This window comes from Pristiophorus japonicus, chromosome 11 (genome assembly GCF_044704955.1).
Source record: "Pristiophorus japonicus isolate sPriJap1 chromosome 11, sPriJap1.hap1, whole genome shotgun sequence".
NCBI classification, from domain to species: Eukaryota; Metazoa; Chordata; class Chondrichthyes; family Pristiophoridae; genus Pristiophorus; species Pristiophorus japonicus.
The window spans coordinates 64463363-64489134 of NC_091987.1; the positions used below are offsets into that span (position 1 = coordinate 64463363).

The window sequence follows — 25772 nt, forward strand, 5'->3', positions numbered from 1 at the left end:
TTGGGCTCAAGTTTCAGATGCCTGCTAGAATGGCGCACATCGGAGAGGCCCGCCTAATTTATAGAACAAAGATTGCGCCGAATACTTACCTCGCGATTCTCGGATAGCTGTAGGTCCATTTCCACCTCGGCGCGGCACAGCAGGAGCTGCTGGGGGCGGAGCTACAGCCCTGCGCCAAAAACAGCGCCTGCAGCTGATGCGCGTGTGCAGTAGCTCCTGGCCCTCCCAGCGCGTCCGGTCTCCGGGGCGACGACCCAATCCCAGGCCGAAGGGACGTCGCCCCTATCCCGGGCCGAATGGCCTGACGCATCTTACCTTGGGGGCAGCCCTGCCCAAAGTACTGCTGGGAGCCCGGCGTAGACGCGGCCTGACCACCTGGCCTCTCACTCGGGGTGGGCACCGCCCAAAGTCCCCCAAAGTCCTCGTTGGAGTTGGCGGCGGGGTCTGCGGCCTCTCGTTGGGGGTGGGCCCCGCCCGAAGAGTCATCGGCAGTGGCGGTCCTGCATCTGCTGCATTCGGGCCCCGGCCAAAGTCCTCGGCGGCGGGGGTCCACCCACCCGCATCTCGCTTGGGCGGTCCCCACCCAAAAGGACGTTTGTGTTGGCGGCAGCCCAGCATGAGCTGCATGTGGGCCCTGCCCGAAGTCCTCGGCGGGGCCCGGCTTCTCCCCCCCCCCCCCTCCCGTTCTTCTCCTCCCCCCCCTTCTTCTCCCCCCTCCCCGTTCTTCTCCTCCCCACCCCCGTTCTTCTCCCCCCCTTCTTCTCCCCCCTCCCGTTCTTCTTCTCCCCCCCTCCCGTTCTTCTTCTCCCCCCTCCCGTTCTTCTTCTCCCCCCCCCTCCCGTTCTTCTACTCCCCCCCCCCTCCCGTTCTTCTTCTCCCCCCCTCCCGTTCTTCTTCTCCCCCCCCTCCCGTTCTTCTTCTCCCCCCCCTCCCGTTCTTCTTCTCCCCCCCCGTTCTTCTTCTCCCCCCCCGTTCTTCTTCTCCCCCCCCCGTTCTTCTCCCCCCCCCCCGTTCTTCTTCTCCCCCCCCCCCGTTCTTCTTCTCCCCCCCCCCCCCCCGTTCTTCTTCTCCCCCCCCACCCCGTTCTTCTTCTCCCCCCCCTCCCGTTCTTCTTCTCCCCCCCTCCCGTTCTTCTTCTCCCCCCCTCCCGTTCTTCTTCTCCCCCCCTCCCATTCTTCTTCTCCCCCCCTCCCATTCTTCTTCTCCCCCCCTCCCGTTCTTCTTCTCCCCCCCTCCCGTTCTTCTTCTCCCCTCCCCCGTTCTTCTTCTCCCCTCCCCCGTTCTTCTTCTCCCCTCCCCCGTTCTTCTTCTCCCCTCCCCCGTTCTTCTTCTCCCCTCCCCCGTTCTTCTTCTCCCCTCCCCCGTTCTTCTTCTCCCCTCCCCCGTTCTTCTTCTCCCCTCCCCCGTTCTTCTTCTCCCCTCCCCCGTTCTTCTTCTCCCCTCCCCCGTTCTTCTTCTCCCCTCCCCCGTTCTTCTTCTCCCCTCCCCCGTTCTTCTTCTCCCCTCCCCCGTTCATCTTCTCCCCTCCCCGGTTCTTCTTCTCCCCTCCCCGTTCTTCTTCTCCCCTCCCCCGTTCTTCTTCTCCCCCCCTCCCGTTCTTCTTCTCCCCCCTCCCGTTCTTCTTCTCCCCCCTCCCGTTCTTCTTCTCCCCCCCTCCCGTTCTTCTTCTCCCCCCCTCCCGTTCTTCTTCTCCCCCCCTCCCGTTCTTCTTCTCCCCCCCTCCCGTTCTTCTTCTCCCCCCCTCCCGTTCTTCTTCTCCCCCCCCCTCCAGTTCTTCTTCTCCCCCCCCTCCCGTTCTTCTTCTCCCCCCCTCCCGTTCTTCTTCTCCCCCCCTCCCGTTCTTCTTCTCCCCCCCTCCCGTTCTTCTTCTCCCCCCCTCCCGTTCTTCTTCTCCCCTCCCCCGTTCTTCTTCTCCCCTCCCCCGTTCTTCTTCTCCCCTCCCACGTTCTTCTTCTCCCCTCCCACGTTCTTCTTCTCCCCTCCCACGTTCTTCTTCTCCCCTCCCCCGTTCTTCTTCTCCCCTCCCCCGTTCTTCTTCTCCCCTCCCCCGTTCTTCTTCTCCCCTCCCCCGTTCTTCTTCTCCCCTCCCACGTTCTTCTTCTCCCCTCCCCCGTTCTTCTTCTCCCCTCCCCGGTTCTTCTTCTCCCCTCCCCCGTTCTTCTTCTCCCCTCCCCCGTTCTTCTTCTCCTCTCCCCCGTTCTTCTTCTCCTCTCCCCCGTTCTTCTTCTCCCCTCCCCCGTTCTTCTTCTCCCCTCCCCCGTTCTTCTTCTCCCCTCCCCCGTTCTTCTTCTCCCCTCCCCCGTTCTTCTTCTCCCCTCCCCCGTTCTTCTTCTCCCCTCCCCCGTTCTTCTTCTCCCCTCCCCCGTTCTTCTTCTCCCCTCCCCCGTTCTTCTTCTCCCCTCCCCCGTTCTTCTTCTCCCCTCCCCCGTTCTTCTTCTCCCCTCCCCCGTTCTTCTTCTCCCCTCCCCCGTTCTTCTTCTCCCCTCCCCCGTTCTTCTTCTCCCCTCCCCCGTTCTTCTTCTCCCCTCCCCCGTTCTTCTTCTCCCCTCCCCCGTTCTTCTTCTCCCCTCCCCCCGTCCTCCTCTCTCAGCCCTTCCCCTCCCCCGTTCTCCTCTCTCTCCCCTTCCCCTCCCCCGTTCTCCTCTCTCTCCCCTTCCCCTCCCCCGTTCTTCTCTCTCTCACCCTCCCCTCTCCCGTTCTTCTCTCTCTCCCCCTCCCCTCTCCCGTTCTTCTTCTCTCCTCCTCCCTCCCCCCGTTCTTCTCTCTCTTTTCCCCCGCCCCCGTTCTTCTTCTCTCTTTCCCCCCCCCCCCCGGTTCTTCTCTCTCCCCGGTGCTGCAGTAGGTGAGTAGAAATAATTCTTGAGTTATTTTTTATTTTTTACATTTTTTTTTATTGGTTTATTTATTGATTTATTTCTCATTTATTATTGATGATGGCTCTTTATTTGTAAAAGTGAAGTGTTTAATAGGGTGTAAACCCCCCTTTCCCACTGTCCTCCCGCCCCCCCATCTCTCGTTCCATACGCTTGATTTCCAAGTGTAGTCAAGGTTTTTCTGAGCGGACAAAAAACTACACTTACTCCATTCTAAGTTAGTTTGGAGTAAGTTTTCGCTGCCTAAACTTGCAAAACAGGCGTAAATGGCCGGATACACGCCCCCTTTTGAAAAAAGAATCTGTTCTAAAGTGAAACTATTCTAACTCACTAGAACTGGAGCAAACTAAATGCCGAGAATTGCAATTTCTAGGATGCTCCATTCTAAACTAGTTGCTCCAAAAAAGTAGGAGCAACTCAGGCCGAAACTTGAGCTCATAGATTCCACTTACAGAAAATTAGTAAACAGATAATAGAAGCAAGAACAGAATTATTTTTACTGCACAGATTTCAGGAAATTAAGTATTCCTAAAATCATCCAATATCCTAATCAAACACTTGTACTGAAATACATAGGTGCCTTTAGAACCATTGAAATGCATTCATCAAATCCTGGCGTATGGCTATTAGACTGTGAAAATGGAGAGCATTACAAAGCGGGAATGCAGGCATATTTGCTGGTTCTATCACTAGGTATGTGCGACTTTAATTACAATAGTGTAATAATGTATACCAATTGTTATATTCTCTAACACATACAATGTACAGAGTAACAACATGTGAAATAAAACTTAAATATACATCACTTAAAATAAAATAACATTTCAAAATCATGTCTAAATCAAGACTTCCTGCAGTTCCTGACTGCTGTGACCGCTGCCAAATGCAAAAGTAAAAAGGGCAGAAACTATATTATAACTGCAGCCACAAATAAGTTCAATGATGTGGCATGTCTGAATGCTCAAATAACATTATAACTTTGTTCGTGCAGTTCAGACTTTTGCTGAATTCCTCGATGGCATTGCTCACAGTCAAAAATACAAACAACACTTATGCTGTCATTTTTCTACTCTATCTTTCTGTTCCTATTCTTTCTTTCTGTCTCCTTCCTTCTGTCTTAATTTCTCTGGCCTTCATGTACTTTCTATCTTTTATCTCTATCTATCTCTCTTCTGTTCCTTCTGACTCCTGTGATTTTTTGGGGGGGAGAAGTAGGGGCTAAAATTTAGCCTTCCGAAAAGGCCTCTTACCACCAGAAAGCGGTGACCATGCGGCGGAGTCCAATGGCTGGCGATAGCGAAATTCACCTCGGTGGTTTTTCCGGCAGTCCCCACTTCCGTCTCGCTGCTGCGGACCACTCCTAAGTGCATCATCAAAGCCGCACGCCGCCAATCTCCCGCACCTCCATCTAAATTCACATCAAAAAATCCACAGTCTGCCGAGTGGTGCCCCCGACAGCTTTTTCTGTCGGGGTGCACATTGCTTTCAGTGTGTGGGACATGGCTGTGCGGCGGCCCTTCAAGGGGAGGGCGCGTGGCCGTCATTTCTTTTTTTGCTGGCTGACTTCCAGAGCGACAGGACAATTATGTCCCCTCTTGGGTGCCAAGCCGCTGGCCCGGCCGAAACCCTCCTGGTGGTCCAGTGGACCTAACTGAAATCATCGCAGAGCTCGCAGCAGCTCTCCCCTTTAAGTGAAGGGGCGAGACGTGGTGACGCACACACGTCATGACATCATCACCGCTCTGCTGATTTGACATCATCACCGCTCCGCTGATGAATAACAGCGGCGGAGACTCTGGCCTGCCTCCACTTCCGCCCCTTTTGTGGCCGATCTTCTGCTTACATTATGACTGATCTTCCGCACCCATTATGACCGACATCTGGTCCGCCTGACACAAAAATGACAAAGAGCTGAATTTCACAAAAGAGGTCACCTCATCCGACGCGGCGATAAAAACGCTTCAGAAGCAGGTAGGTGCCACCCGTTTTGGGCAGACCTGAATTTCGGCCTCGTAAAGTCTTGTTCCATACCACATTGGGGAATAATGAAAGTACAAAATAACCATTCAGGAGAGAAATACAGACAGTTCTCAAGAAAATCAAAAAGATTTCAAACAAAAAAGTTGATGGATATTTGTAACAGACACTGTGGGGGGAATTTTCACATGAAAAAAACAGATGGGGGGTGGGGTGGGGGGTAGTTAAAGTTTTAAGAACCTATATTCTGACTCCAACCCGCCCACTTTCAACTTTTATTCAAGCAGGACGGGAGACGGGCAGCCAATCTGATATCAGAAGGCAGGATGGCACTTTAAATATGATAATGAGGCCTGAAGCCTCTGATCTTCCTGTTGCGCAGGTTTAACTGCAGCCGGCCAGGAATCCCAGTAGGTGCAGCAAGGCGAGGGCAGCCTCGGGGAGCAATCATTGTGGGCCAGGCAGAGCACGAATGCTTCATCGCAGCCCTACTCACCCACCACCAGTGTCAAGATCAGACTCCCCCAGGGATCGGAATTCACCCCTGTGGTTGGGAATCAGACCCCTCCCCCCCCCCCCCCCCCCCCACCCTGGGATTTGCAACTTCCCCCTTGGGGTTGGGGATAGGGCTCTCCCCGGGGATTGGACCAGCCCCCGCCCCGGGCTTGCACCTCCCCCTCCCTTGGACCCAGCACCTACCTGTTGCTGCGACGCCCTGTCCAGCAAGCATTCCCCGCCCGACTGGAAGCTTGTCTGTCAACCAGGCTGCTTTTCCTGTGGTCTACCGGACCTAGGAAATGGGAAAATCCTGGGCTACAACACAAACTTATTAGATCAACGGATTTGTCAGATATTCTTATGGTACCTATCAAGTACTGCTATCCCTTAAATTTAACATCCCTTTAATTGTTGTTCAAAGTGAAAGAATAAGTTTTACCCTCCCTACAGCATCTTGATAGGATCCAAAATCAGGGCAGTAAGAAGATGAAAATATGTCCATATTCATTGACAGCCCAATACACTATCAGACATGCCCACAAAGTTTACTATAAATGTGCGGGGTGGGGGGGGGGTAGAAACTTTGTCCACCCCGCTCTTCCCATCAACCGGAATTTCTATCCGAGGTTATGCGGTGGAAATTCAGCAGCTCCTGTTTCCGCCCCAAATTGTAGCCTCTTGCCAGGAGTAAGCTACCTTCCCCCGCCCCCCAAGTATTTTAGGCCCTTTGTTTATAATTGGTGTATGCAGTAATCATGTTGATTTAGTGCTCAAATCACAATGCAATTGATTTTTGGGAGTTGTGGGTTTTACTTTTTAAGTAGAACTAGAATCATAGAAAAATTACGACACAGAAGGAGGCCATTTGGCCCATGTCCGTACCGGTCGAAAAAGAGCTACTCTCGCCTAATCTCGCCTTCCAGCACTAGGTCCGTAGCCCTGCAGGTCATGGCTCTTTAAGTGCACATCCAAGTACTTTTTAAATGTGATAAGGGTTTCTACCTCTATCACCCTTTCATGCAGTGAGTTCTAGACCCCCACCACCCTCTGGGTGAAATGTTTTTTTCCTCATCTCCCCTTCAATCCTTCTACCAACTACTTTAAATCTAAAACAACCCCAGCCTATCCAATCTTTCCTAATAAAGGCAAATATTCCATATGCCTTTTTAAACTACCTTATTAACCTGTCCTGCTACCTTTAAGGATCTGTGGACATACTCTCCAAGGTCCCTCTGTTCCTCCACACCTCCCATTTATTGTGTGTTCCCTTGCCTTGTTGCACCTCCCCAAATGCATTACCTCACATTTCTCCGGATTGAATTCCATTTTCCACTCTTTTGCCCAACTGACCAATCCATCAATATTTTCCTGCAGTCTAAAGCTTTCCTCCTCACTGTCAACCATATTGCCAATTTTTGTATCTTCTGCAAACTTCTTTATCATGTCCCCTACATTTAAGTCTCAATCATTAATATATACTACAAATAGCAAGGAACTGAGTACTGAGCCCTGTCACAGACCTCAGCCTTCCGGTGGCAAAAACACCCGTCAGCCAACCAACAAGGCATACGGAATACTTACCTTTATTAGCCGAGGCATAGAATTCAAGAGCAGGGGGGGTTATGCTTGAACTGTATAAAATGCTAGTTAGGCCACAGCTCGAGTACTGTGTGTAGTTCTGGTCACTCATTACAGGAAAGATGTGATTGCACTAGAAAGGATACAGAGGAAATTTATGAAGATGTTGCCAGGACTGGAAAATTTTAACTATGAGGAAAGATTGAATAGGCTGGGTTTGTTTTGTTTTTTGGAACAGAGGAGGTTGAGGGGAGACCTTATTAATGTGTATAAAATTATGAGGGGCCTAGATAGAGTGGATAGGAAGGCCCTATTTCCCTTAGGGGGTAAACAACCAGGGGCATAGATTTAAATAATTGGTAGGAGGTTTAGAGGAGATATGAGGGGAAATTTCTTCAACCAGAGGGTGGTGAGGGTCTGGAACTCATTGCCTGAAAGGGTGGTAGAGGCAGAAACCCTCACCACATTTTAAAAAGTACTTGGATGTGCACATGAAGTGCCGTAACCTGCAGGGCTATAGAACAAGAGCTGGATAGTGGGATTAGGCTGAATAGCTCTTTTTGGGCGGAAATGGTCTCCTTCCATGCTGTAAATTTCTATGATTCTATGCTTCCTACCACTGAGCCAATTTTGGATCCAATTTGTCACTCACCCTTGGATCCCATGGGCTTTTACTTTTTTGATCAGCCTGCCATGTGGGACCTTGTCAAAAGCCTTGCTAAAGTCCATGTAGACCACATCAAATGCACTGCCCTCATTGACCCTCCTTGTTACCTCCTCAAAAAAATTCAATTAAGTTAGTCAGACACAACCTTCCCTTAACAAATCCACGCTGAATGTGCTTGATTCATCTGTGTCTTTCTAAATGAAGGTTTGTACTGTTCCTCAGAATTGAATCCAATAATTTACCCACCACCGAGGTTAAACTTAACTGGCTTGTAATTACTCGGTTTATCCTTTCCTCCCTTTTTTAAACTGGGATCTTCCTCCCTTTGTCCACCTCCTTTCTGGGCCACGGGAGCCTTCTCTTTGCCAGATTTCCCATGCTTCCCTCCCCCACTGTAACCATTTACATCTCCTCTGGACCAGTCTTTTGTTGCCTCCTTTTGTCTTGCACCATCATTACTTTTGTCAATTGAGTCTTTCCTGTCCTCCACTCCATCATTTTTCCCTTTTGTTCTTTTCCTGCCCACTTTTCCCAGCTCTATTTGCTTAAAAGCTGTTCATCTCTAACATCTTCCAGTTCTGATGAAAGATCATCGACATGGCGAGAAAGCAGGAATGGGGTACTGAAGTTGAATGTTCAGCCATGAACTCATTGAATGGCGGTGCAGGCTAGAAGGGCCGAATGGCCTACTCCTGCACCTATTTTCTATGTTTCTATGAACCGTTAACTCTGTTTCTCTCTTCAGAAATGTTTTCAGCATTTTCTGTTCTTATTTCAGATTTCCAACATCCACGGTCTTTTGATTTTGTTACTTTATATACTTTATATATGGTCTTTTGTTACTTGTACTGATCATACAAGTTAGGGTGCTGATTAGTTTCCACATTGATTCCCACTGTGTTGTGCAGATGAAGGGGATACATTTTATAACTCGGTGCTTCCAGCACAGAGCTTTGTGTGATAGAAGTGCACATCGGGAAGTGGGGAGTGGAGTGATTTGACAGATGATTGTCTGCTTGTCCCTTTGTTGAGTGGAACTGCAACCTTCAAAGCAAACATCTATAAAGAGACTATATATAATTTACTCAACTAGCAAGCATAATGACAGGCAGACTTTTAATGAAGTGTGATACAGGTTATATCAGAAAGTTTTACAATATTTTATATATTTTTTTATCCTATTGACATTTTATCTCCTGAATGAAATAAGTGAGGTTGTGGTATAGCAAACCATATTATAGTGAGAGTATTTTCATGGGAGAGGGATATTTGAAATAGTTCTTCTTAGTGAGCAACCATAAACAAATGTGTAAAGAATTGTAGTCTATGAAGAAGTAATCATAACAAAATAATCATCATACATAATGTGCATGGTTATATTTAACAAAAGATATGGACTTATTTTGCCATATTTACAAATCAAACGTAACCATTGGTTTTCTGCTTTGAAGAGGATACCTTCGCTCTCGAACAGAACTTCCCAAACTTCGTGTCGAACTTAGACTCATTCTAGGCTGAGTCTGAGGAAAGTTTTCCTCCAAGCTAACCCTTGATCTACATTTGAACTCTCTACAACTTCAGACTGTTTGTCTGCCTGACTCAGACTCAGACTTAAATTCTGACTTTCTCTTGGACTTGTTTCTAGTACATCTGATGTAGGATTTGCTACTGGTACTCTACTTGTAACAAGACTATCTGACTCATCAGAAATAATCGAATCATTCCAACTTTCAACTCCTTCCACATTTGTAAGTAAAATATGATCAATGTGAACAACCTAACTATTCCATGATCAAACATCTTGACCAAATGTGTCACACGAGGGCCACGTATCTCCACTACTCTTCCTGGTAATCACTTTAACCATTGATGATTCTTCACTCTCACCTTTTGATTCAATTTCACACTTCTCTCTCTTAATCTATCTCTATCATGATTCTCTTTCTGTCTTAATTGTTTCTGTTCTACTCACTGTGCCAGGTTTGGCTTTAACAATGGAAACTTGGTTTGTGGCTGTCTTTTGAGAAACAACTCTGCTGGTGTTCTACCAGTAGTTGTGTGAGTAGTATTATGATAAGTAATCAGAAAATTTGCCAATTTTACACCTTTACTGCTCGTGAACTGTACAAATTCTTCTGAACAAAATTGAAGCCCGTTATCAGACACCATTTCTTCTGGGAGGCCATATGAAGAAAACCATCTTCGCAAATTTTGTTTTATTATTTTCCACATCGGAAACACCTCTACCCACTTCAAATGGCTATCAATCACAATGAACAATTGATGTCCTTCTAGCTCAGCAAAAATCTATATGTAACCTTTGCCACACCCTGGGAGGCCATTTCCATGGCTGTAATGATACTGATGGTGGTTTCTTGCTTACAGATTGACATGTTGTACACTGACTAATGGTGTACTCTTTGGGCCGGATTTTCGACTTTCGGGGTTTTTCGGCGAAAACGGTAGCAATGCGTGAAACTTGCTGTTTTCGCTGCAGTACCATTTTTAGGCCAAACTTTTGGCCTTTACATCTGCGCCGGGGCAAAACATGAGTTTCAGCAACTTTGGTCCGGGGCCGGGATAGCTGCGAGAGAGGCCTTGGGAGGGAGAAAAGAAAATTCCAAAAAACATTCCAAAAACATTTACAAGGCCCTTAACTATCTAATCGCTGCAAAAAAAAATTAAAAATAAAAACTTTAACTTACTTTTTTTTGCAGGTTTTCATACTTACCGCTGCTGGCAGGGCTGTACTGACAGGTTTGACCTGTTGCTATTCTGGGCACGGCATATGGGCCAGGAGAGTGCTGAAACTCAGACGCAAATACCAATCCAAGTCATTGTATGTCAGCGCACCTCTCCCCGGGGTATTTGGAAGCGCCACCGCAAACAGGTACCCAAGGATCCCGCCTGGGCTTTGCGACCGGGTTTTCGCCAGGGAGGGTCAAATCGCGGTGAAAACCCGGTCGCAAATCTCTCGAAAATCCAGTCCTATATCTTTATCTAGACCTAGCCACCAGAAGTAACTGTGTGCAAAACTCTTGGCCAAACACATTCCCAGGTGCTGGTCATGAAGATCTCCTAATAATTTGGACCTGAATTTATTTGGAATAACTACTCTTGCACCCCACATGATACAATCTGTATCCACTGATAATTCATTCCTACGAACGAAGTATGGATGAATATTTTTCTCTGAGACCTGGTTTGGCCAGCCATTTGCTATGTAATCATACACCTTTGACATAACAGGGTCACATTTGGATGCTCTACCAATCTCTTCAACTATGACTGGCAGTTCATCAGTGTATGAAAAATAGAACACTTCTTCCCTAAAGGGTGTAACTTGTGATAGGGATGGCAACCTGGACATAGCATCAGCATTACCATCTGACTAAGGTACAACAACAATGGGTGTAGCCCAATTACTTAGATCTACCTTAAGAGATAATGTTCTCAGTTGTAAGCGGTTTTGATCCTAGCCCAATGGCTAGACGGACGGTTTCAATCGCCCCCGCCTTACGAGAATTCTATACCCAGGGATTATTATTATCCAGAATGTAAATGGAATAAGTCATGGACAGGAATGCTTTGGTGAAAAATCGCACTTATTTATTTGGTCAAACATACACTGGCTAAAACATGCACTACTTTAAAAAAAATCACTGTCTCTGTGGAGAATAAGATCCAGGTTAAAACAACATACAGTACAACACTGGGGACCAGTGACATGCAGTCATTTCCTTGTTGCTATGGTGGCTAACTCCCCCCTATCAGCGAATTACCCAGTCGCATGAAGCTCCCTCCCTAGAATAGCCCGAAAAAGCTTCACTTCCAAGAAAACGCTGAGCCCTTTACACCCCACACAGCTCGCCTGGCGCTCTGGTTACCGGCTTGGGACACTCGCGACCATGCTCACCAGTTGGTCTCGATCGCTCAGCTGGTCCTCCTCCTTGTCACATCAGCCTTGGTGGAGCGAGAGAGAGAGGGGGACGCTCGAACACTGGTGAACGCTCCAGAACGCTAGAGAATGGTGGAAAAGAGTCTATCTTTAAAGGAGTCCTGCTGCCCTTATCTCTCCTGCCAATCTTTGAAATCCTTTTGCTTCTAAGTACTCAGGTGCTTAGTCGGTGATGGGCCATCAGACCCATGTGTCTGATGGTCCTGGGTCTGGGACATCTCTCAGCTTTTGTGTAGGGAAGAACTGGCCCCTCTTGGTCTGGCCAGGCCAGTGGGTCCATTGTTCTGCTTCTCTTCTGAGAGGGAGGTGAGAAGTGCCTTTGCATATCAGTGGTTTTCCAATAGTTTATGCATGCCTCAGATATCTGAGCCCCTTTCCTTTCGCTAGGGCGAACCCGTACATTCTGGATGACTGACAGTTCTTTGTCACAGACAACTGCCATGTGATCTCTGGAGTTTTAACAAACCGGCCTTTTCACGTATTTCACGTATAATTGGTATCACAGAGACATGGCTCCAGCGTGACCAAGGCTGGGAACTCAACATCCAGGGGTATTCAACATTCAGGAAGGATAGACAGAAAGGAAAGGAGGTGGGGTAGCATTGCTGGTTAAAGAGGAAATTAGCTTGGATGATGTGGAATCTGTATGGTTGGAGCTGCAGAATACCAAAGGGCAAAAAACGCTAGTGGGAGTTGTGTACTGACCACCAAACAGTAGTAGTGAGGTTGGGGACAGCATCAAACAAGAAATTAGGGATGCGTGCAATAAAGGTACAGCAGTTATCATGGGCGACTTTAATCTACATATAGATTGGGCTAACCAAACTGGTAGCAATACGGTAGAGGAGGATTTCCTGGAGTGTATTAGGGATGGTTTTCTAGACCAATATGTTGAGGAACCAACTAGAGGGCTGGCCATCCGAGACTGGGTGATGTGTAATGAGAAAGGACTAATTAGCAATCTTCTTGTGCGAGGCCCCTTGGGGAAGAGTGACCATAATATGGTAGAATTCTTCATTAAGATGGAGATGACACAGTTAATTAAGAAACTACGGTCCTGAACTTAAGGAAAGGTAACTTCGATGGTATGAGACGTGAATTGGCTAGAATAGACTGCCGACTGATAATTAAAGAGTGGTTAGGCAATGGCGAACATTTAAAGATCACATGGATGAACTTCAACAATTATACATCCCTGTCTGGAGTAAAAATAAAACAGAGAAGGTGGCTCAACCGTGGCTAACAAGGGAAATTAAGGATAATGTTAAATCCAAGGAAGAGGCATATAAATTGGCCAGAAAAAGCAGTAAACCTGAGGACTGGAAGAAATTTAGAATTCAGCAGAGGAGGACAAAGGGTTTAATTAGGAGGGGGGAAATAGAGTATGAGAGGAAGCTTGCCGGGAACATAAAAACTGACTGTAAAAGCATCTATAGATATGTGAAGAGAAAAAGATTAGTGAAGACAAATGTAGGATCCCTTGCAGACAGAATCAGGTGAATTTATAATGGGGAACAAAGAAATTGCAGACCAGTTGAACACATACTTTGGCTGTGTCTTTACGAAGGAAGAAGTGGCTTCCAGAGGTACTGAGGGTGGAAGTTCCAGGGGTGGAATAAGGTGACTGAAGGAGTGGTGGGGCAGAGGAGCAGGGAACAAGAAATAGATCAATGTTTAAAGACCAGGAGATGCACACAGGAACATAGCGGGTGGAGCGAGGCCATGGAGAGATTGAAAGGTGTGGATGAGAATTTTACAAGTTAATTCTCTGGGACACAGGAAACCATTGTAACTCAGTGAGGACAGGAGTCATTGGGAATGTGGGCCTTAATACCTTGGAGGACATGGCCACAATACTCTGGATGACATAAATAGTAATATATGGAAGTCACCAAGGAGCATGTTGGAAAGGCCCAGCCAGAGGTGAGAGAAGTGTGGATTCGGTTTTTGGTGGAGAAGGTGGGTAATGTTGTGGAGCTGGAAGAAAAGCAGATTTAGCGGGGGAGCTAAGTTTGCGGATCAAGCTCTACACCAAGTTTCTACATGTCTGGGCTCCATATCCTAATGACTATAAAGCCCAATAATCAGGCTGCGCATGCAGGCTATAGAAATGTTAATACTTTCCTTTTAATTTCAGCCATTATCTGTTATTTTTTTTACACTGTCCTGACAGTTACAGTAATGGATTAATCTACTTCAACAATATAGACTAAACAAAAGGATTCCGAAAGAGGAATTCTTCCAGATTATATCTAATGCAATATACTCTTTGCTTCCTGTACAGATTGTGATTATCCCTTGGGTATGGTATCTGGAAGTATAACTGATCCACAGATCACTGCAACAGACCATGTAGGTAAGTGTTTTGCCACTGTTACTTTCAATGATGCAACTTGTTTCTAAAATATATGAAAATGGGAGGACTGGGTTATGCAGTGGATCAGCCCACTGTCCTTGACTTGCTGGTCTGACTTGAATACAGTTCAAACTAAGATGAAAACCTCATCTCTCCAATGTGTGTCATAAACAAAAACAATTTGGGCAATTCTAGATCAGTCCAGACAATGCAACTGCTCAGCATAAAACAAACATAATCTAGCACTAATTTTCATTTAGCAAAGTCACAAGAGTGGCTTGTGTGGGAAATGGGAAGATAAGTGAGTGGGCAGTAAGGTGGCAGATGGAGGGAAATGTGAGGTTATTCACTTTGGTAGGAAGAATAGAAAGTAAGAATATTTTTTAAATGGTGAGAAACTTTTAAATGTTGGTGTTCAGAGAGATTTGGTTGTCTTTGTGCAAGAAACACAGAAAGCTAGCATGCAGGTACAGCAATCAACAAACAGAGGTTCACTCGATTGATTCCTGGAATGAGAGGGCTGTCTTAAGATGAGAGATTGTGTAGAATGGGTCTATACTCTCTCTGGAGTTTAGAATAATGAGAGGTGATCTCATTGAAACATACAAGATTCTGAAGGGGATTGACAGGGTAGATGCTGAGAGTTTGTTTCCCCTGGCTGAGGAGTCTAGAACCAGGGGTCACAGTCTCAGAATAAAGGGTATTTCTTCACTCAGAGGGTTGTGAATCTTTGGAATTCTCTGACCTAGAGGGCTGTGGATGCTCTTATATATTCAAGGCTGAGATAGATAGATTTTTGGAGTTTAGGGGAATCAAAGGATATGGAGATCGGGCGGGAAAGTGGAGTTGAAGTCGATGATCAGCCATGATCTTATTGAATGGCGGAGCAGGCTCGAAGGGCCATAGGATCTACTGCTCCTGTTTCTTGTGTTCTTATGTTCTCGCACTGGAGCATTACAGGGTGTTTTCCTGGTACATTGCATTTCTGGTACATTTTTGGACCAGCCACATAAATGCGGTGGCAACACAGTAATACTGTGGCCACACCTGCACAGTAAGCGCAGTTCAGAGGCTGGGTATTCTGCAGCGAGTGTCTCATCTGACTCCAAAAGCCTTTCCACCATCTATAAAGCACAAGTCAGGAGTGTGATGGAATACTCTCCACTTGCCTGGATGAGTGCAACTCCAACAACTTTCAAGAAGCTCGACAGCATCCAGTCCGCTTGATTGGCACCCCATCCACCACCTTAAACATTCACTCCTCCATCGCCGACGTACCGTGGCTGCAGTGTGTCCCATCTACTCACAGCAACTCGCCAAGATTTCCTCATCAGCACCTCCCAAACCTGTGACCTCTACCACCTAGAAGGACCAGGGCAGCAGGCTCATTGGAACATCACCACCTGCAAGTTCCCCTCCAAGTCACACACCACCCTGACTTGGAAATATATCGCCGATCCTTCTTCATCGCTGGGTCAAAATCCTGGAACTCTCTCCCTAACAGCACCATGGGAGTACCTTCACCACATGGACTGCAGCAGTTCAAGAAGGCGGCTCATCACCACCTTCTCGAGGGCAATTAGGGATGGGCAATAAATGCTGGCGTTGCCAGTAACACCCACATCCCAGGAACAAATTTTAAAAAATCAAATCCCTGTTGAAATCTCTTCAAAATGCACCTCATTAGCATGTGATAATGATCAACCCACCTCCGGCAAGGAGGTTACTCACACGCACCCAAACGTGCCTCTGTTAACTGCGGAGTGGGCGCATTGGAGATGGGTTCATGCCGGGATTGAGAATTTTAAAAAAAGACTTGCATTTAAATAGCACCTTTTACAATCACAAGACATTCAAAACCGCTTTACAGCCAATGAATTACTTTTTGAAGTCTAATCACGTTTGTAATGTAGGAAATGTGGCAGCTGATCTGCGCACAGCAAACTCCCACAAACATCAATGTGATGACAACCAGATAATCTGTTGATTGAGGGATAAATATTGGCAAGGATGCCAGGAATAACTCCCCGGCTCCTCTTCAAAATAGTGCCATATGATTTTTTTACCCTGAGAGAGCAGAAGGGGCCTCGGTTTAATATCTCATCCGAAAGATGGAACTTCCGCCAGTGCAACATTCTCTCTGTACTGCACTGGAGTGTCAGCCTAGATTTTTGTGCTGAAGCCCCCTGGAATGGGTCATGAACCCACAATCTTCTGACTCGAAGGCGAGTGTGCTATCCACTGAGCCATGGCAGGCACAGCATTTCTACCTTCCCACCTGCCCTCAACCCACCTGTCCTTGGAGTTTAAAATCCCCCCCTGTTTAAAGTAGAAGTATTTACAGCATTGTAAACATTTCTCATTTGAAATTAGAATTGAAAATTACATAATTGTCTCTCCTCGTACATCTAAAGTGTCATGGGCCCAGCCGTTGTTGATAGACAGATGCAATAACCAAGTGGTATTACACCGAACAAGTGCTGAATGTGTTATTCAAACCAACTGATTTAAAAAAAAACCATAATCTTAAATGGGAACACTGCAGCTCTTATCACCGTACCAGGAGATACAGTTTATAAACACCGGCATGTATTTGATGCAATTCATGCTGTGGACATTTAACTGGCTAAGCAGGCCACTCAATTATCCCTCTTTAATCTCAGCCACTCAATCAGCTGATTTATTAGAAGGCATCTAGCCTCAAAGGTCAGCAGGGAATTGTAACAAAGTATGAAATGCATGAGGATTAACAAATTCCAAATCAGTGGGGATCGAAAGGCTAATGTCAGCTGACAATTCAGATTGGAAACACTAGCATTCTTTGCAATACGACAGTTCTGGCCAGAAACATTTCTATGCCTGTGCAGTCTCTTGAGCATTTGGGTCCTTGGCTGTAGCAGACTTTTGGCATGTTTGATACTGGAGTTGCATACAACATTGGGAAAATAATCTAATTCCCCAGTAATAATAAAAAGAAAAAAAAATACTACGTATGCTGGAAATAGACAAATTCTGTCAGCACCTGAAAAAATCAAAGATGAAAGTTGGGGTGAATGTTTCACATATAACCCTTCATCAGAAGCTGAAATATTATATTCCATCCTTTCTCTTTTCCGATGCTGATCGACCTAATGTATAATTGCAGAATTTCAGTTTGTACTTCCATTTCTCAGCACGGATGTGCGTCTCGTTGAAAAGGCTAAATACTATAGTATTTCTCTTAAGCACGCACACGAAAGATGTGGCTTCAGGCAAATGTCATTTCAGAAATTTCTGTTAATTTACCAATGTAGACTTTTTAGCCCCAAAGTTAATAGCTTTTATATACAATTCATGCCATTGTATGATGTTCGTATTGCTGAATGTACGTCTGATGACACTTTTTTGGTAAGGACTGTATTGGGCTCAATTTTGACCAATGACCGATGCCCCATCCCGCCAATGACCTTCCCCTGCCCTCCCCCCACCCCCCCCCCCCCCCCCCACCGATGACGGGTTGCCTGCCAATGCCAGATCCCCAGCTGCCACCTTGAGCCGCAGGCCTACCCACCCGCCCACCAGCCAGCCAGCCTTCAATCTGTCGGGCTCCGACCGGGAAATAGAATTTTAAAAAATCAGATCCTGTCAATCCTGTTCTTCCTGGTTTCCTGGCCACTATACCTCCCCCCACCCCCTTTCCACCTCCCTGTTATTATCTGGGTCAATGAGTCAGTACTGCAGAGTACTGACATGGGCCTTACACTAAACATCCGTAAGGCAAAGGTGCTCCACCAACCTGACCCCGCCACACAGCACTACCCCCCTGGTCATCAAAATCCATGGCGTGGCCCTGGACATTGTGGATCACTTTCCATACCTCCGGGAGCCTACTATATCAGCAAGGGCAGACATTGACGACGAGGTCCAACATCATCTTCAGTGCGTCAGCGCAGCCTTTGATCGCCTGAGGAAGAGAGTGTTCGGAGATCAGGCCCTCAAATCTGACACCAAGTTTTATGGTCCACAGGGCTGTAGTGATACCCACCCTCCTGTATGGCTCAGAGATGTGGACCATATACAGTAGACACTTCAAATCACTGGAGAAATACCACTAACGATGTCTCCGCAAGATCCTGCAAATCCCCTGAAAGGATAGATGCACCAACGTCCGTGTTCTCGATCAGGCCAACATTCCCAGCATCGAAGCACTGACCACACTCGACCAGCTCTGTTAGGTGGGCCACGTTGTCCGCATGCCCGACACGAGACTCCCAAAGCAAACGCTCTACTCGGAACTCCTACATGGCAAGCGAGCCCCAGATGGGCAGAGGAAACATTTCAAGGACACCCTCAAAGCCTCCTTGATAAGGTGCAACATTCCCACCGACACCTGGGAGTCCCTGACCAAAGACTGCCCTAAGTGGAGGAAGAGGATCCGGCAAGGCGCTGAGCACCTCAAGTCTCATCGCCGAGAGCATGCCGAAAACGAGCGCAGGCAGCGGAAGGAGCGTGCGGCAAACCAGACTCCCCACCCACCCTTTCCTCCAACGACTGTCTGTCCCACCTGTGACAGAGACTGTAATTCCTATATTGGACTGTAGAGTCACCTGAGAACTCGCGTTTAGAGTGGAAGCAAGTCTTCCTCGATTTCGAGGGACTGCCTGTGATGATGATGTACCTAACTACATGAATGAAATTCATGCTCATAGTTCTATCATTATTATACAGATTAACAGACTAATGTCATTGCGACAAAAATAATTATTTCTGCCCTTGGTTTTCTATTGTACAAAGCAGTTAGGACATAAAATTGAGGCTGGTCTTTTCACGAAGTACAAATTGGTGGACATTCCAGCTACAACAAGCAGGATTGCTCTCCAGGAATTCAAGAAAAAGATTCTCTTTGATATTGGGGCAGCATAATCGAAATGTTAATGTGTTTAGCATTTTGTAAGAAGAAAATGTAATTTGTGTGAAAACAGCCTGGTAGAAAATTCCAAAAGGAAATATAACTTGGTGCAAGTTGTTATCTCATTATCTACCAAGGTCTAGAGACTGCTTCAAAGAGATGATTTGGATCTCCAAAGGATAATTATTCTTATAACTCAGACTCCTTTGTGTGTTCTTCAATCTACTGTTCCCATTATGTATACAGGAGTGTCTCTGTAAGTGGCACTTGTGCATTACTACCAGCGACTGTCATGTTAATCTTGACTGTCACCAGAGACTTGAGCACAAAAATCTAGGCTGACATTCCAGTGCAGTATTGAAGGAATGTTGGACTATCAGAGGTGCTGTCTTTCAGATGAAACGTTAAACCGAGGCCCCCGGTCTGCCCTCTCAGGTGGATGTAAAAGATCCCAAGGCACTATTTTGAAAAGAGCAGGGGAGTTATCCCCGGCGTCCTGGTGAATATTTATCCCTCAATTAACATCACTAAATCCAATTCCACTTGATTTTCTCAAGCCAATTCCTGCCGAACAGCATTGGACCATTGCCTGGAACGATCCATAACGGAAGATCATGAACCACACCATCATATGACACCTTGACGACTGCACTGCCAATCACCGGCATGAGTTCCTTAGTGTAATTACACATTGGCATTGACTGGACTCAGCTTAGGCTTCACCGCTTCAGTGTCCCACAGCTTGTCGAATGTCCTTTGGCTCATTATCGATTGACTCGCACCCGTGTCAGCTCCATCGATACCGGCACGCCATTCAGTTTCACATTAACCATTATCGGCTGGCTCTTTCCCAAGAATGAATACAGACCATACACTTCCTCCTCGGGTTGTACAACCAGGCCAGCACTAGACTGGTCATCATCACCAATGTGATGAGCGGCAGCACGCTTGCTCAGTTGTGGGCACATTCTCTGAAGATGCCCCACTTTGGAACAGCCGTTACAGATGTACTGCCTAAACCAACACTGATGAGGCCGATGATTGCCCCCACAATGCCAACAGGGTGAAATAAGATTCGTACCAGTTGGCGGACTTTGAGCATCTACAGGTTTCACATAAGCAGTCGAGTAGGCCCTGCCATAAGCAGCTCTGCCAGACGATGACACAATCTTGTTTACAGTACTTGCCGTGGAGCTCCGACTTTTCGATGATATCTGTCTCAAATTATCATCAGTCGTCATGCATGCCTGGGCTGTCGCGATGACCTTCCTCAAATCCAGCGTCTCTGCAGCCAATAACTTCCGGAGAATCACATCATGGTTGATGCCTATCACGAAGAAATTTCGCAGCATGTCCCGAACTTACACGGCTCAGCAAGAGGTCGCAGGTCGGCAACAAATCCCGACACATCCTGGCCCTCCGCACGAACATGTGTAGAAGCGATAGCGTGATATGATCCCCTCGTTTGGCTTGAGATGGTCACATACCAAAGCGTACAAATCCTTGTATTTTGTCCGTTGGACGTGCAGGCGAGAGCAGATTCTTCATGAAGCCATATATTCTTGAACCACAAAGAGTGAGGAAAACCGCCCGGCACCTATCTGTGTCATCGTCTCCCATATTGTTGGCCACAAAATACTGATCCAGATGGTTGATAAAATCCGCCCAATCCTCGCCATCCACGAATCTCTCCAGAATTGTGCATGCGAAGGTTCTCAAGTTACCTCGTCACCAAATGTTATGTATATGATGACTCAAAACACTTGTTATTGTAAACGCACTCGGGTAAATCTGGTCCACTTTATTCGCGCCCAAAGTGACTACAAAACATGGTACCAGCATTTATATACCAGGGCCCGCACACACGCGCATACAGCCCGATGACCTCCGACAGTGGCGTCCCCTGGTGTCCAGTGACCCCAAGCATCAATACATGACACGTGTATTTGCCAATAAATGAACTGTGATTTAGATCAACTGCTCGAACAGGGCAGCATGAACTCAATGTAGCAGAGTAAATGACCAAAGGTCAGATGTTCCTGTTCTTGGATCTATTAGATCTCCTGGTTATAGCAAATACAGGAAAATTGGGCAGGAGGAGCAAGTGCCCCTAATGGAGCTGATTGTCCATTGATTTAAATGGATGGACCAGTGGGTGGGCTCCCTTATAGGCGTGCATTCTGATGACAAGTGCACACCCAAAACATTGTAACCTCTTGTATCTTTACAGATGATCTGTGTATTTTGTTATCTTTATTTTGCCAGCGTTTGCAGTTTCTCCATTTCATTTTGCTAAACTATTTCTTCCTTTATTAGATAGCTGGGAGCCAAAGCTAGCAAGATTACACAACAGACAGAGGATCAATGCCTGGAGTGCTGAAATGCACAGCCACAACAAACCTTGGATTCAAGTATGTCTTGATTGCTACAAATGAATGTAATGGCCACATCATCTTTTCTTAAAAATAATTGACCACAGAGTAATCATTGTGGGGGAGCTATCGTCAAACTTGGAAACATAAAAGGTGGGGAATTGTGTAGCGCCCCGTTTGGGGACGGTAAAATCCGCGAGAGGAAGTCACGCCTCAGTCGTGAAATTGGGGCTACTGCCCCCGAGAGGAAGTGGACCACACAAATGCGCTCCACTTCCTGTTGGAGGGGTGCTAACGAGGGTGGGAGCAAAGTAAGCGGAGCACAGCGCTACGCACTGGGTTGAGTAGCACTGCCGCATAGACTCTGCGGTACCCTACCTGGACCACCGGAGAACGGGGTGGCATGCCATCAGCCCGGCACTCAAGTGGAGTGCCGGGCTGCCAGATCACGGCACGGACCCCGCGTTCAAAGAGGCAACGGGCCACGACAAATAAGTCGGCCGATCTTTTATTCACGCACATGCCACCTCCCCTTTGACTAGCGCCCCGCGAGTGGCTGGCCACCATGTATGTGTCCTCTGAAAGCTGTCGCTGGCATCACCCAAATCTTTGCTCCGGGGTGAAAACGGATCGCTGCGCACGGTGATGACATCATCATCACCGGCGCAGTGGAGTGGGGCGCTACCGGTTACTGACGCCGCTAAAAGCCTGCGGAACTTAACTCGAGTCGTTGGCAGTGCCGCGTTTGGGCAAAAAGTCGTTTGCTCCCTGTTAGTGCCCCCGGGGGTACTAACCGGAAGCACAAACAATCTCAACTTCTCCCCCACACACACTTATGGAAGTGACTAGGCATATCATAAAAATGTAAGAAAATATGAATGAGTAAAGGTAATTTGGTTTCAGAAGCTCATTTCTTCAAAAGCCATGTACAATCTCCCCTTTAATGGCTTCTACCTACCCACTTAATCTGATTGAAGTTCTGCATAAATACTCTCTAAGCCACAAAAGCAAACAAGCAAAACTGCATATTTTCTCAATCATTCGCACTATTTTGTCTGACCCCTCAACAGACGACAATCCTACTCAAGCTGTGGGTGTTGATCAAGCTATAATCTAGCACTTTTCCCTCTCCTTTCCTTGCTCATTAGCAATGGGCTACCAGACTAACGAGCATACAGCAAGTGAATTGGTCTTTTTAAAATAGAACAAATGGTCTTCAGCAACAGAGAAAACATCATATTCTCTGGAATGTTCTATCATCTCAGCCAATACCTGTCCATATCAGATCCAATCCCATTAATTAGGTCTATAATGAGCAATGTTACAATCTAGTACTCCTTAACTTATTGTCAGTCAAGGATCTTGTACATCAAATCCTGGTTTAAACAATGCAGGGAAAGTTATATGTTGCCCTCTTTACTGAAACTTTACTTTCAGATTTAGAGATAGACTTTATAAATTAACATTCCAGGTTCCAAGCTTCAAACAATGAAAGTACGAATGAGATGTGGAGATCATCTTGTCCCACATGATTTTCTGCCCATGGGAAATTATGTGGGACACTCTGACCGGCAAATCTGAATTCTCAATATGTTTTCTCATCGTGCAAAGCTCTGTGGCTGGTACATTATTTCGGAAAACTAATCCTACCCCTTGGAATGTTGAATTTTATATTTTATTATAATTTTAAAGATCCACTTGCTTTTTTTACTACTGAAACAGTTCACTTATATGTCGCTTGGTGATTCATACATAATCATCATCATGGGCAATCCCTCGGGGTCGAGGATGACTTGCTCCCACACTAAAAAGGAGTACCCAGGTGACTGATGAATTCATTTTAAACGGTGGAAGATGCCTGTGCGTGGATTATTTTAACGTGGGGCGGCCGTTACACACCAGGCACTACACGGGCTTTACAGAGCAAGGTCTTAGTCCAGTGGCAAGGGGATCCAAGACGACTGGAGACCAGGCTCTGCCGCATGTGCCAATACATAGAAACATAGAAAACAGGTGCAGGAGTACGCCATTCAGCCCTTCGAGCCTGCACCACTATTCAATAAGATGATGGCTGATCAATCACCTCAGTATCCCTTTCCTGCTTTCTCTCCATACCCCTTGATTCCCTTAGCCATAAGGGTCTTATCTAACGCCCTCTTGAATATGTCCAATGAACTGACATCTTCAACTCTCTGCGGCAGGGAATTCCATAGGTTAACAACTCTGAGTGAAGAAGTTTCTCCTCATCTCAGTCCTAAATGGCCTATCCCTTATCCTAAGACGATGTCCCCGGTTCTGGACTTCCCCAACATTGGGAACATTCTTCCCGCATCTAACCTGTCCAGCCCTGTCAGAATCTGAAACGTTTCTATGAGATCCCCTCTCATCCTTCTAAACTCCAGTGAATAAAGGCCCAGTTGATCCAGTCTCTCCTCATATGACAGTCCAGCCATCCCTGGAATCAGTCTGGTGAACCTTTGCTGCACTCCCTCAATGGCAAGAACGCCTTCCTCAGATTAGGAGACCAAAACGGTATGCAATATTCCAGGTGAGGCCTCAATAAGGCCCTGTACAACTGCAGTAAGACCTCCCTGCTCCCTTAGCTATGAAGGCCAATATATCATTTGCCTCCTTCACTGCTTGCTGTATCTGTATGCCCACTTTCAGTGACTGATGAACCATGACACCCAGGTCTCGTTGCAGCTCCCCTTTTCCTAATCTGCCGCCATTCAGATAATATTCTGCCTTCATGTTTTTGACCCCAATATGGATAACCTCACATTTATCCACATTATACTGCATCTGCCATGCATTTGCCCACTCACCTAACCTGTCCAAGTCACCCTGCAGCCTCTTGGCGTCCTCCTCACAGCTCACACTGCCACCCAATTTAGTGTCATCCGCAAACTTGGAGATATTACATTCAATTCATTAATCTAAATCGTTAATGTATATTGTAAAGAGCTAGGGTCCCATCACTGAGTCCTGCGGCACTCCACTAGTCACTGCCTGCCATTCTGAAAAGGACCCGTTTATCCTGACTCTCTGCTTCCTGTCTGCCAACCAATTCTCTATCCACGTCAATACATTACCCCAATACCATGTGCTTTGATTTTGCACACCAATCTCTTGTGCGGGACCTTGTCAAAAGCCTTTTGAAAGTCCAAATACACCACATCCATTGGTTCTCCGTTGTCCACTCTGTTAGTTACATTCTCAAAAAATTCTAGAAGATTCGTCGAGCATGATTTCCCTTTCATAAATCCATGCTGACTTGGACCGATCCTGTCACTGCTTTCCAAATGCGCTGCTATTTCATCCTTAATGATTGACTCCAACATTTTCCCCACTACTGATGTCAGGCTAACCGATCTATAATTACCCGTTTTCTCTCCCTCCTTTTTTAAAAAAGTGCTGTTACATTAGCTAGCCTCCAGTCCATAGGAACTGATCCAGAGTCGATAGACTGTTGGAAAATGATCACCAATAGAAACATAAAAACATAGAAAATAGGTGCAGGAGTAGACCATTCGGCCCTTCGAGCCTGCACCGCCACTCAATGAGTTCATGGCTGAACATGCAACCTCAGTACCCCATTCCTGCTTTCTCGCCATACCCCTTGATTCCCCTAGTAGTAAGGACTACATCTAACTCCTTTTTGAATATATGTAGTGAATTGGCCTCCACAACTTTCTGTGGTAGAGAATTCCACAGGTTCGCCACTCTCTGGGTGAAGAAGTTCCTCCTCATCTCAGTCCTAAATGGCTTACCCCTTATCCTTAGACTGTGACCCCGGTTCTGGACTTCCCCAACATTGGGAACATTCTTCCTGCATCTAACCTGTCTAAGCCCGGCAGAATTTTAAACGTTTCTATGAGATCCCCTCTCATTCTTCTGAACTCCAGTGAATACAAGCCCAGTTGATCCAGTCTTTCTTGATATGTCAGTCCCGCCATCCACTATTTCTAGGGCCACTTCCTTAAGTACTCTGGGATGCAGACTATCAGGCCCTGGGGATTTATCGGCCTTCAATTCCATCAATTTCCCTAACACAATTTCCCGCCTAATAAGGATATCCTTTAGTTCCTCCTTCTCACTCGACCTACTGTCCCCTAGTACAATCGGAAGATTATTTGTGTCTTCCTTCGTGAAGACAGAACCAAAGTATTTGTTCAATTGGTCTGCCATTTCTTTGTTCCCCATTATAAATTCACCTGAATCCGACTGCAAGGGACCTACGTTTGTCTTCACTAATCTTTTTCTCTTCACATATTTATAGAAGCTTTTGCAGTCAGTTTTTATGGCCCCAAGTTTCCACATGATTTGCTCCTGATTTTTAGGAGCAACAGGGAGGCCCCCCTGCCATCGGTCGGACCTGTCGGGAAACAGCTGCCTCAACTTCTGAGGCTTCCTGCTGCCTTCTCACTGCTGCAAGAAGCCTCAGTGCTGATCATGGAAGGGCAATGTGGTTTTATTAAAAAATGTTAAAAATTGAACAGCTACAAAGAACTACAAAAATGACCGAGTGCCAATGTTTCCTTCACACTGCGCGTGCGCGAACGCTCCAACGCGCACGCGCAGGGTTGCCGTCACGAAAAAAACTCA

At 46.7% G+C, this 25772-nt stretch overlaps 1 protein-coding gene across 1 annotated transcript in view; it reads left to right on the forward strand.

Moving 5' to 3' along the window:
- Nucleotides 1-25772, forward strand: part of f5 (coagulation factor V) — a 166967-nt gene that overhangs the window by 100406 nt on the left and 40789 nt on the right. Inside the window, exons 18-20 of the mRNA XM_070893456.1 lie at nucleotides 3450-3566; nucleotides 13836-13907; nucleotides 21112-21206. Of these exons, the coding sequence (XP_070749557.1) occupies nucleotides 3450-3566; nucleotides 13836-13907; nucleotides 21112-21206 (284 nt within the window). The remainder of the gene's footprint in view (nucleotides 1-3449; nucleotides 3567-13835; nucleotides 13908-21111; nucleotides 21207-25772) is intronic.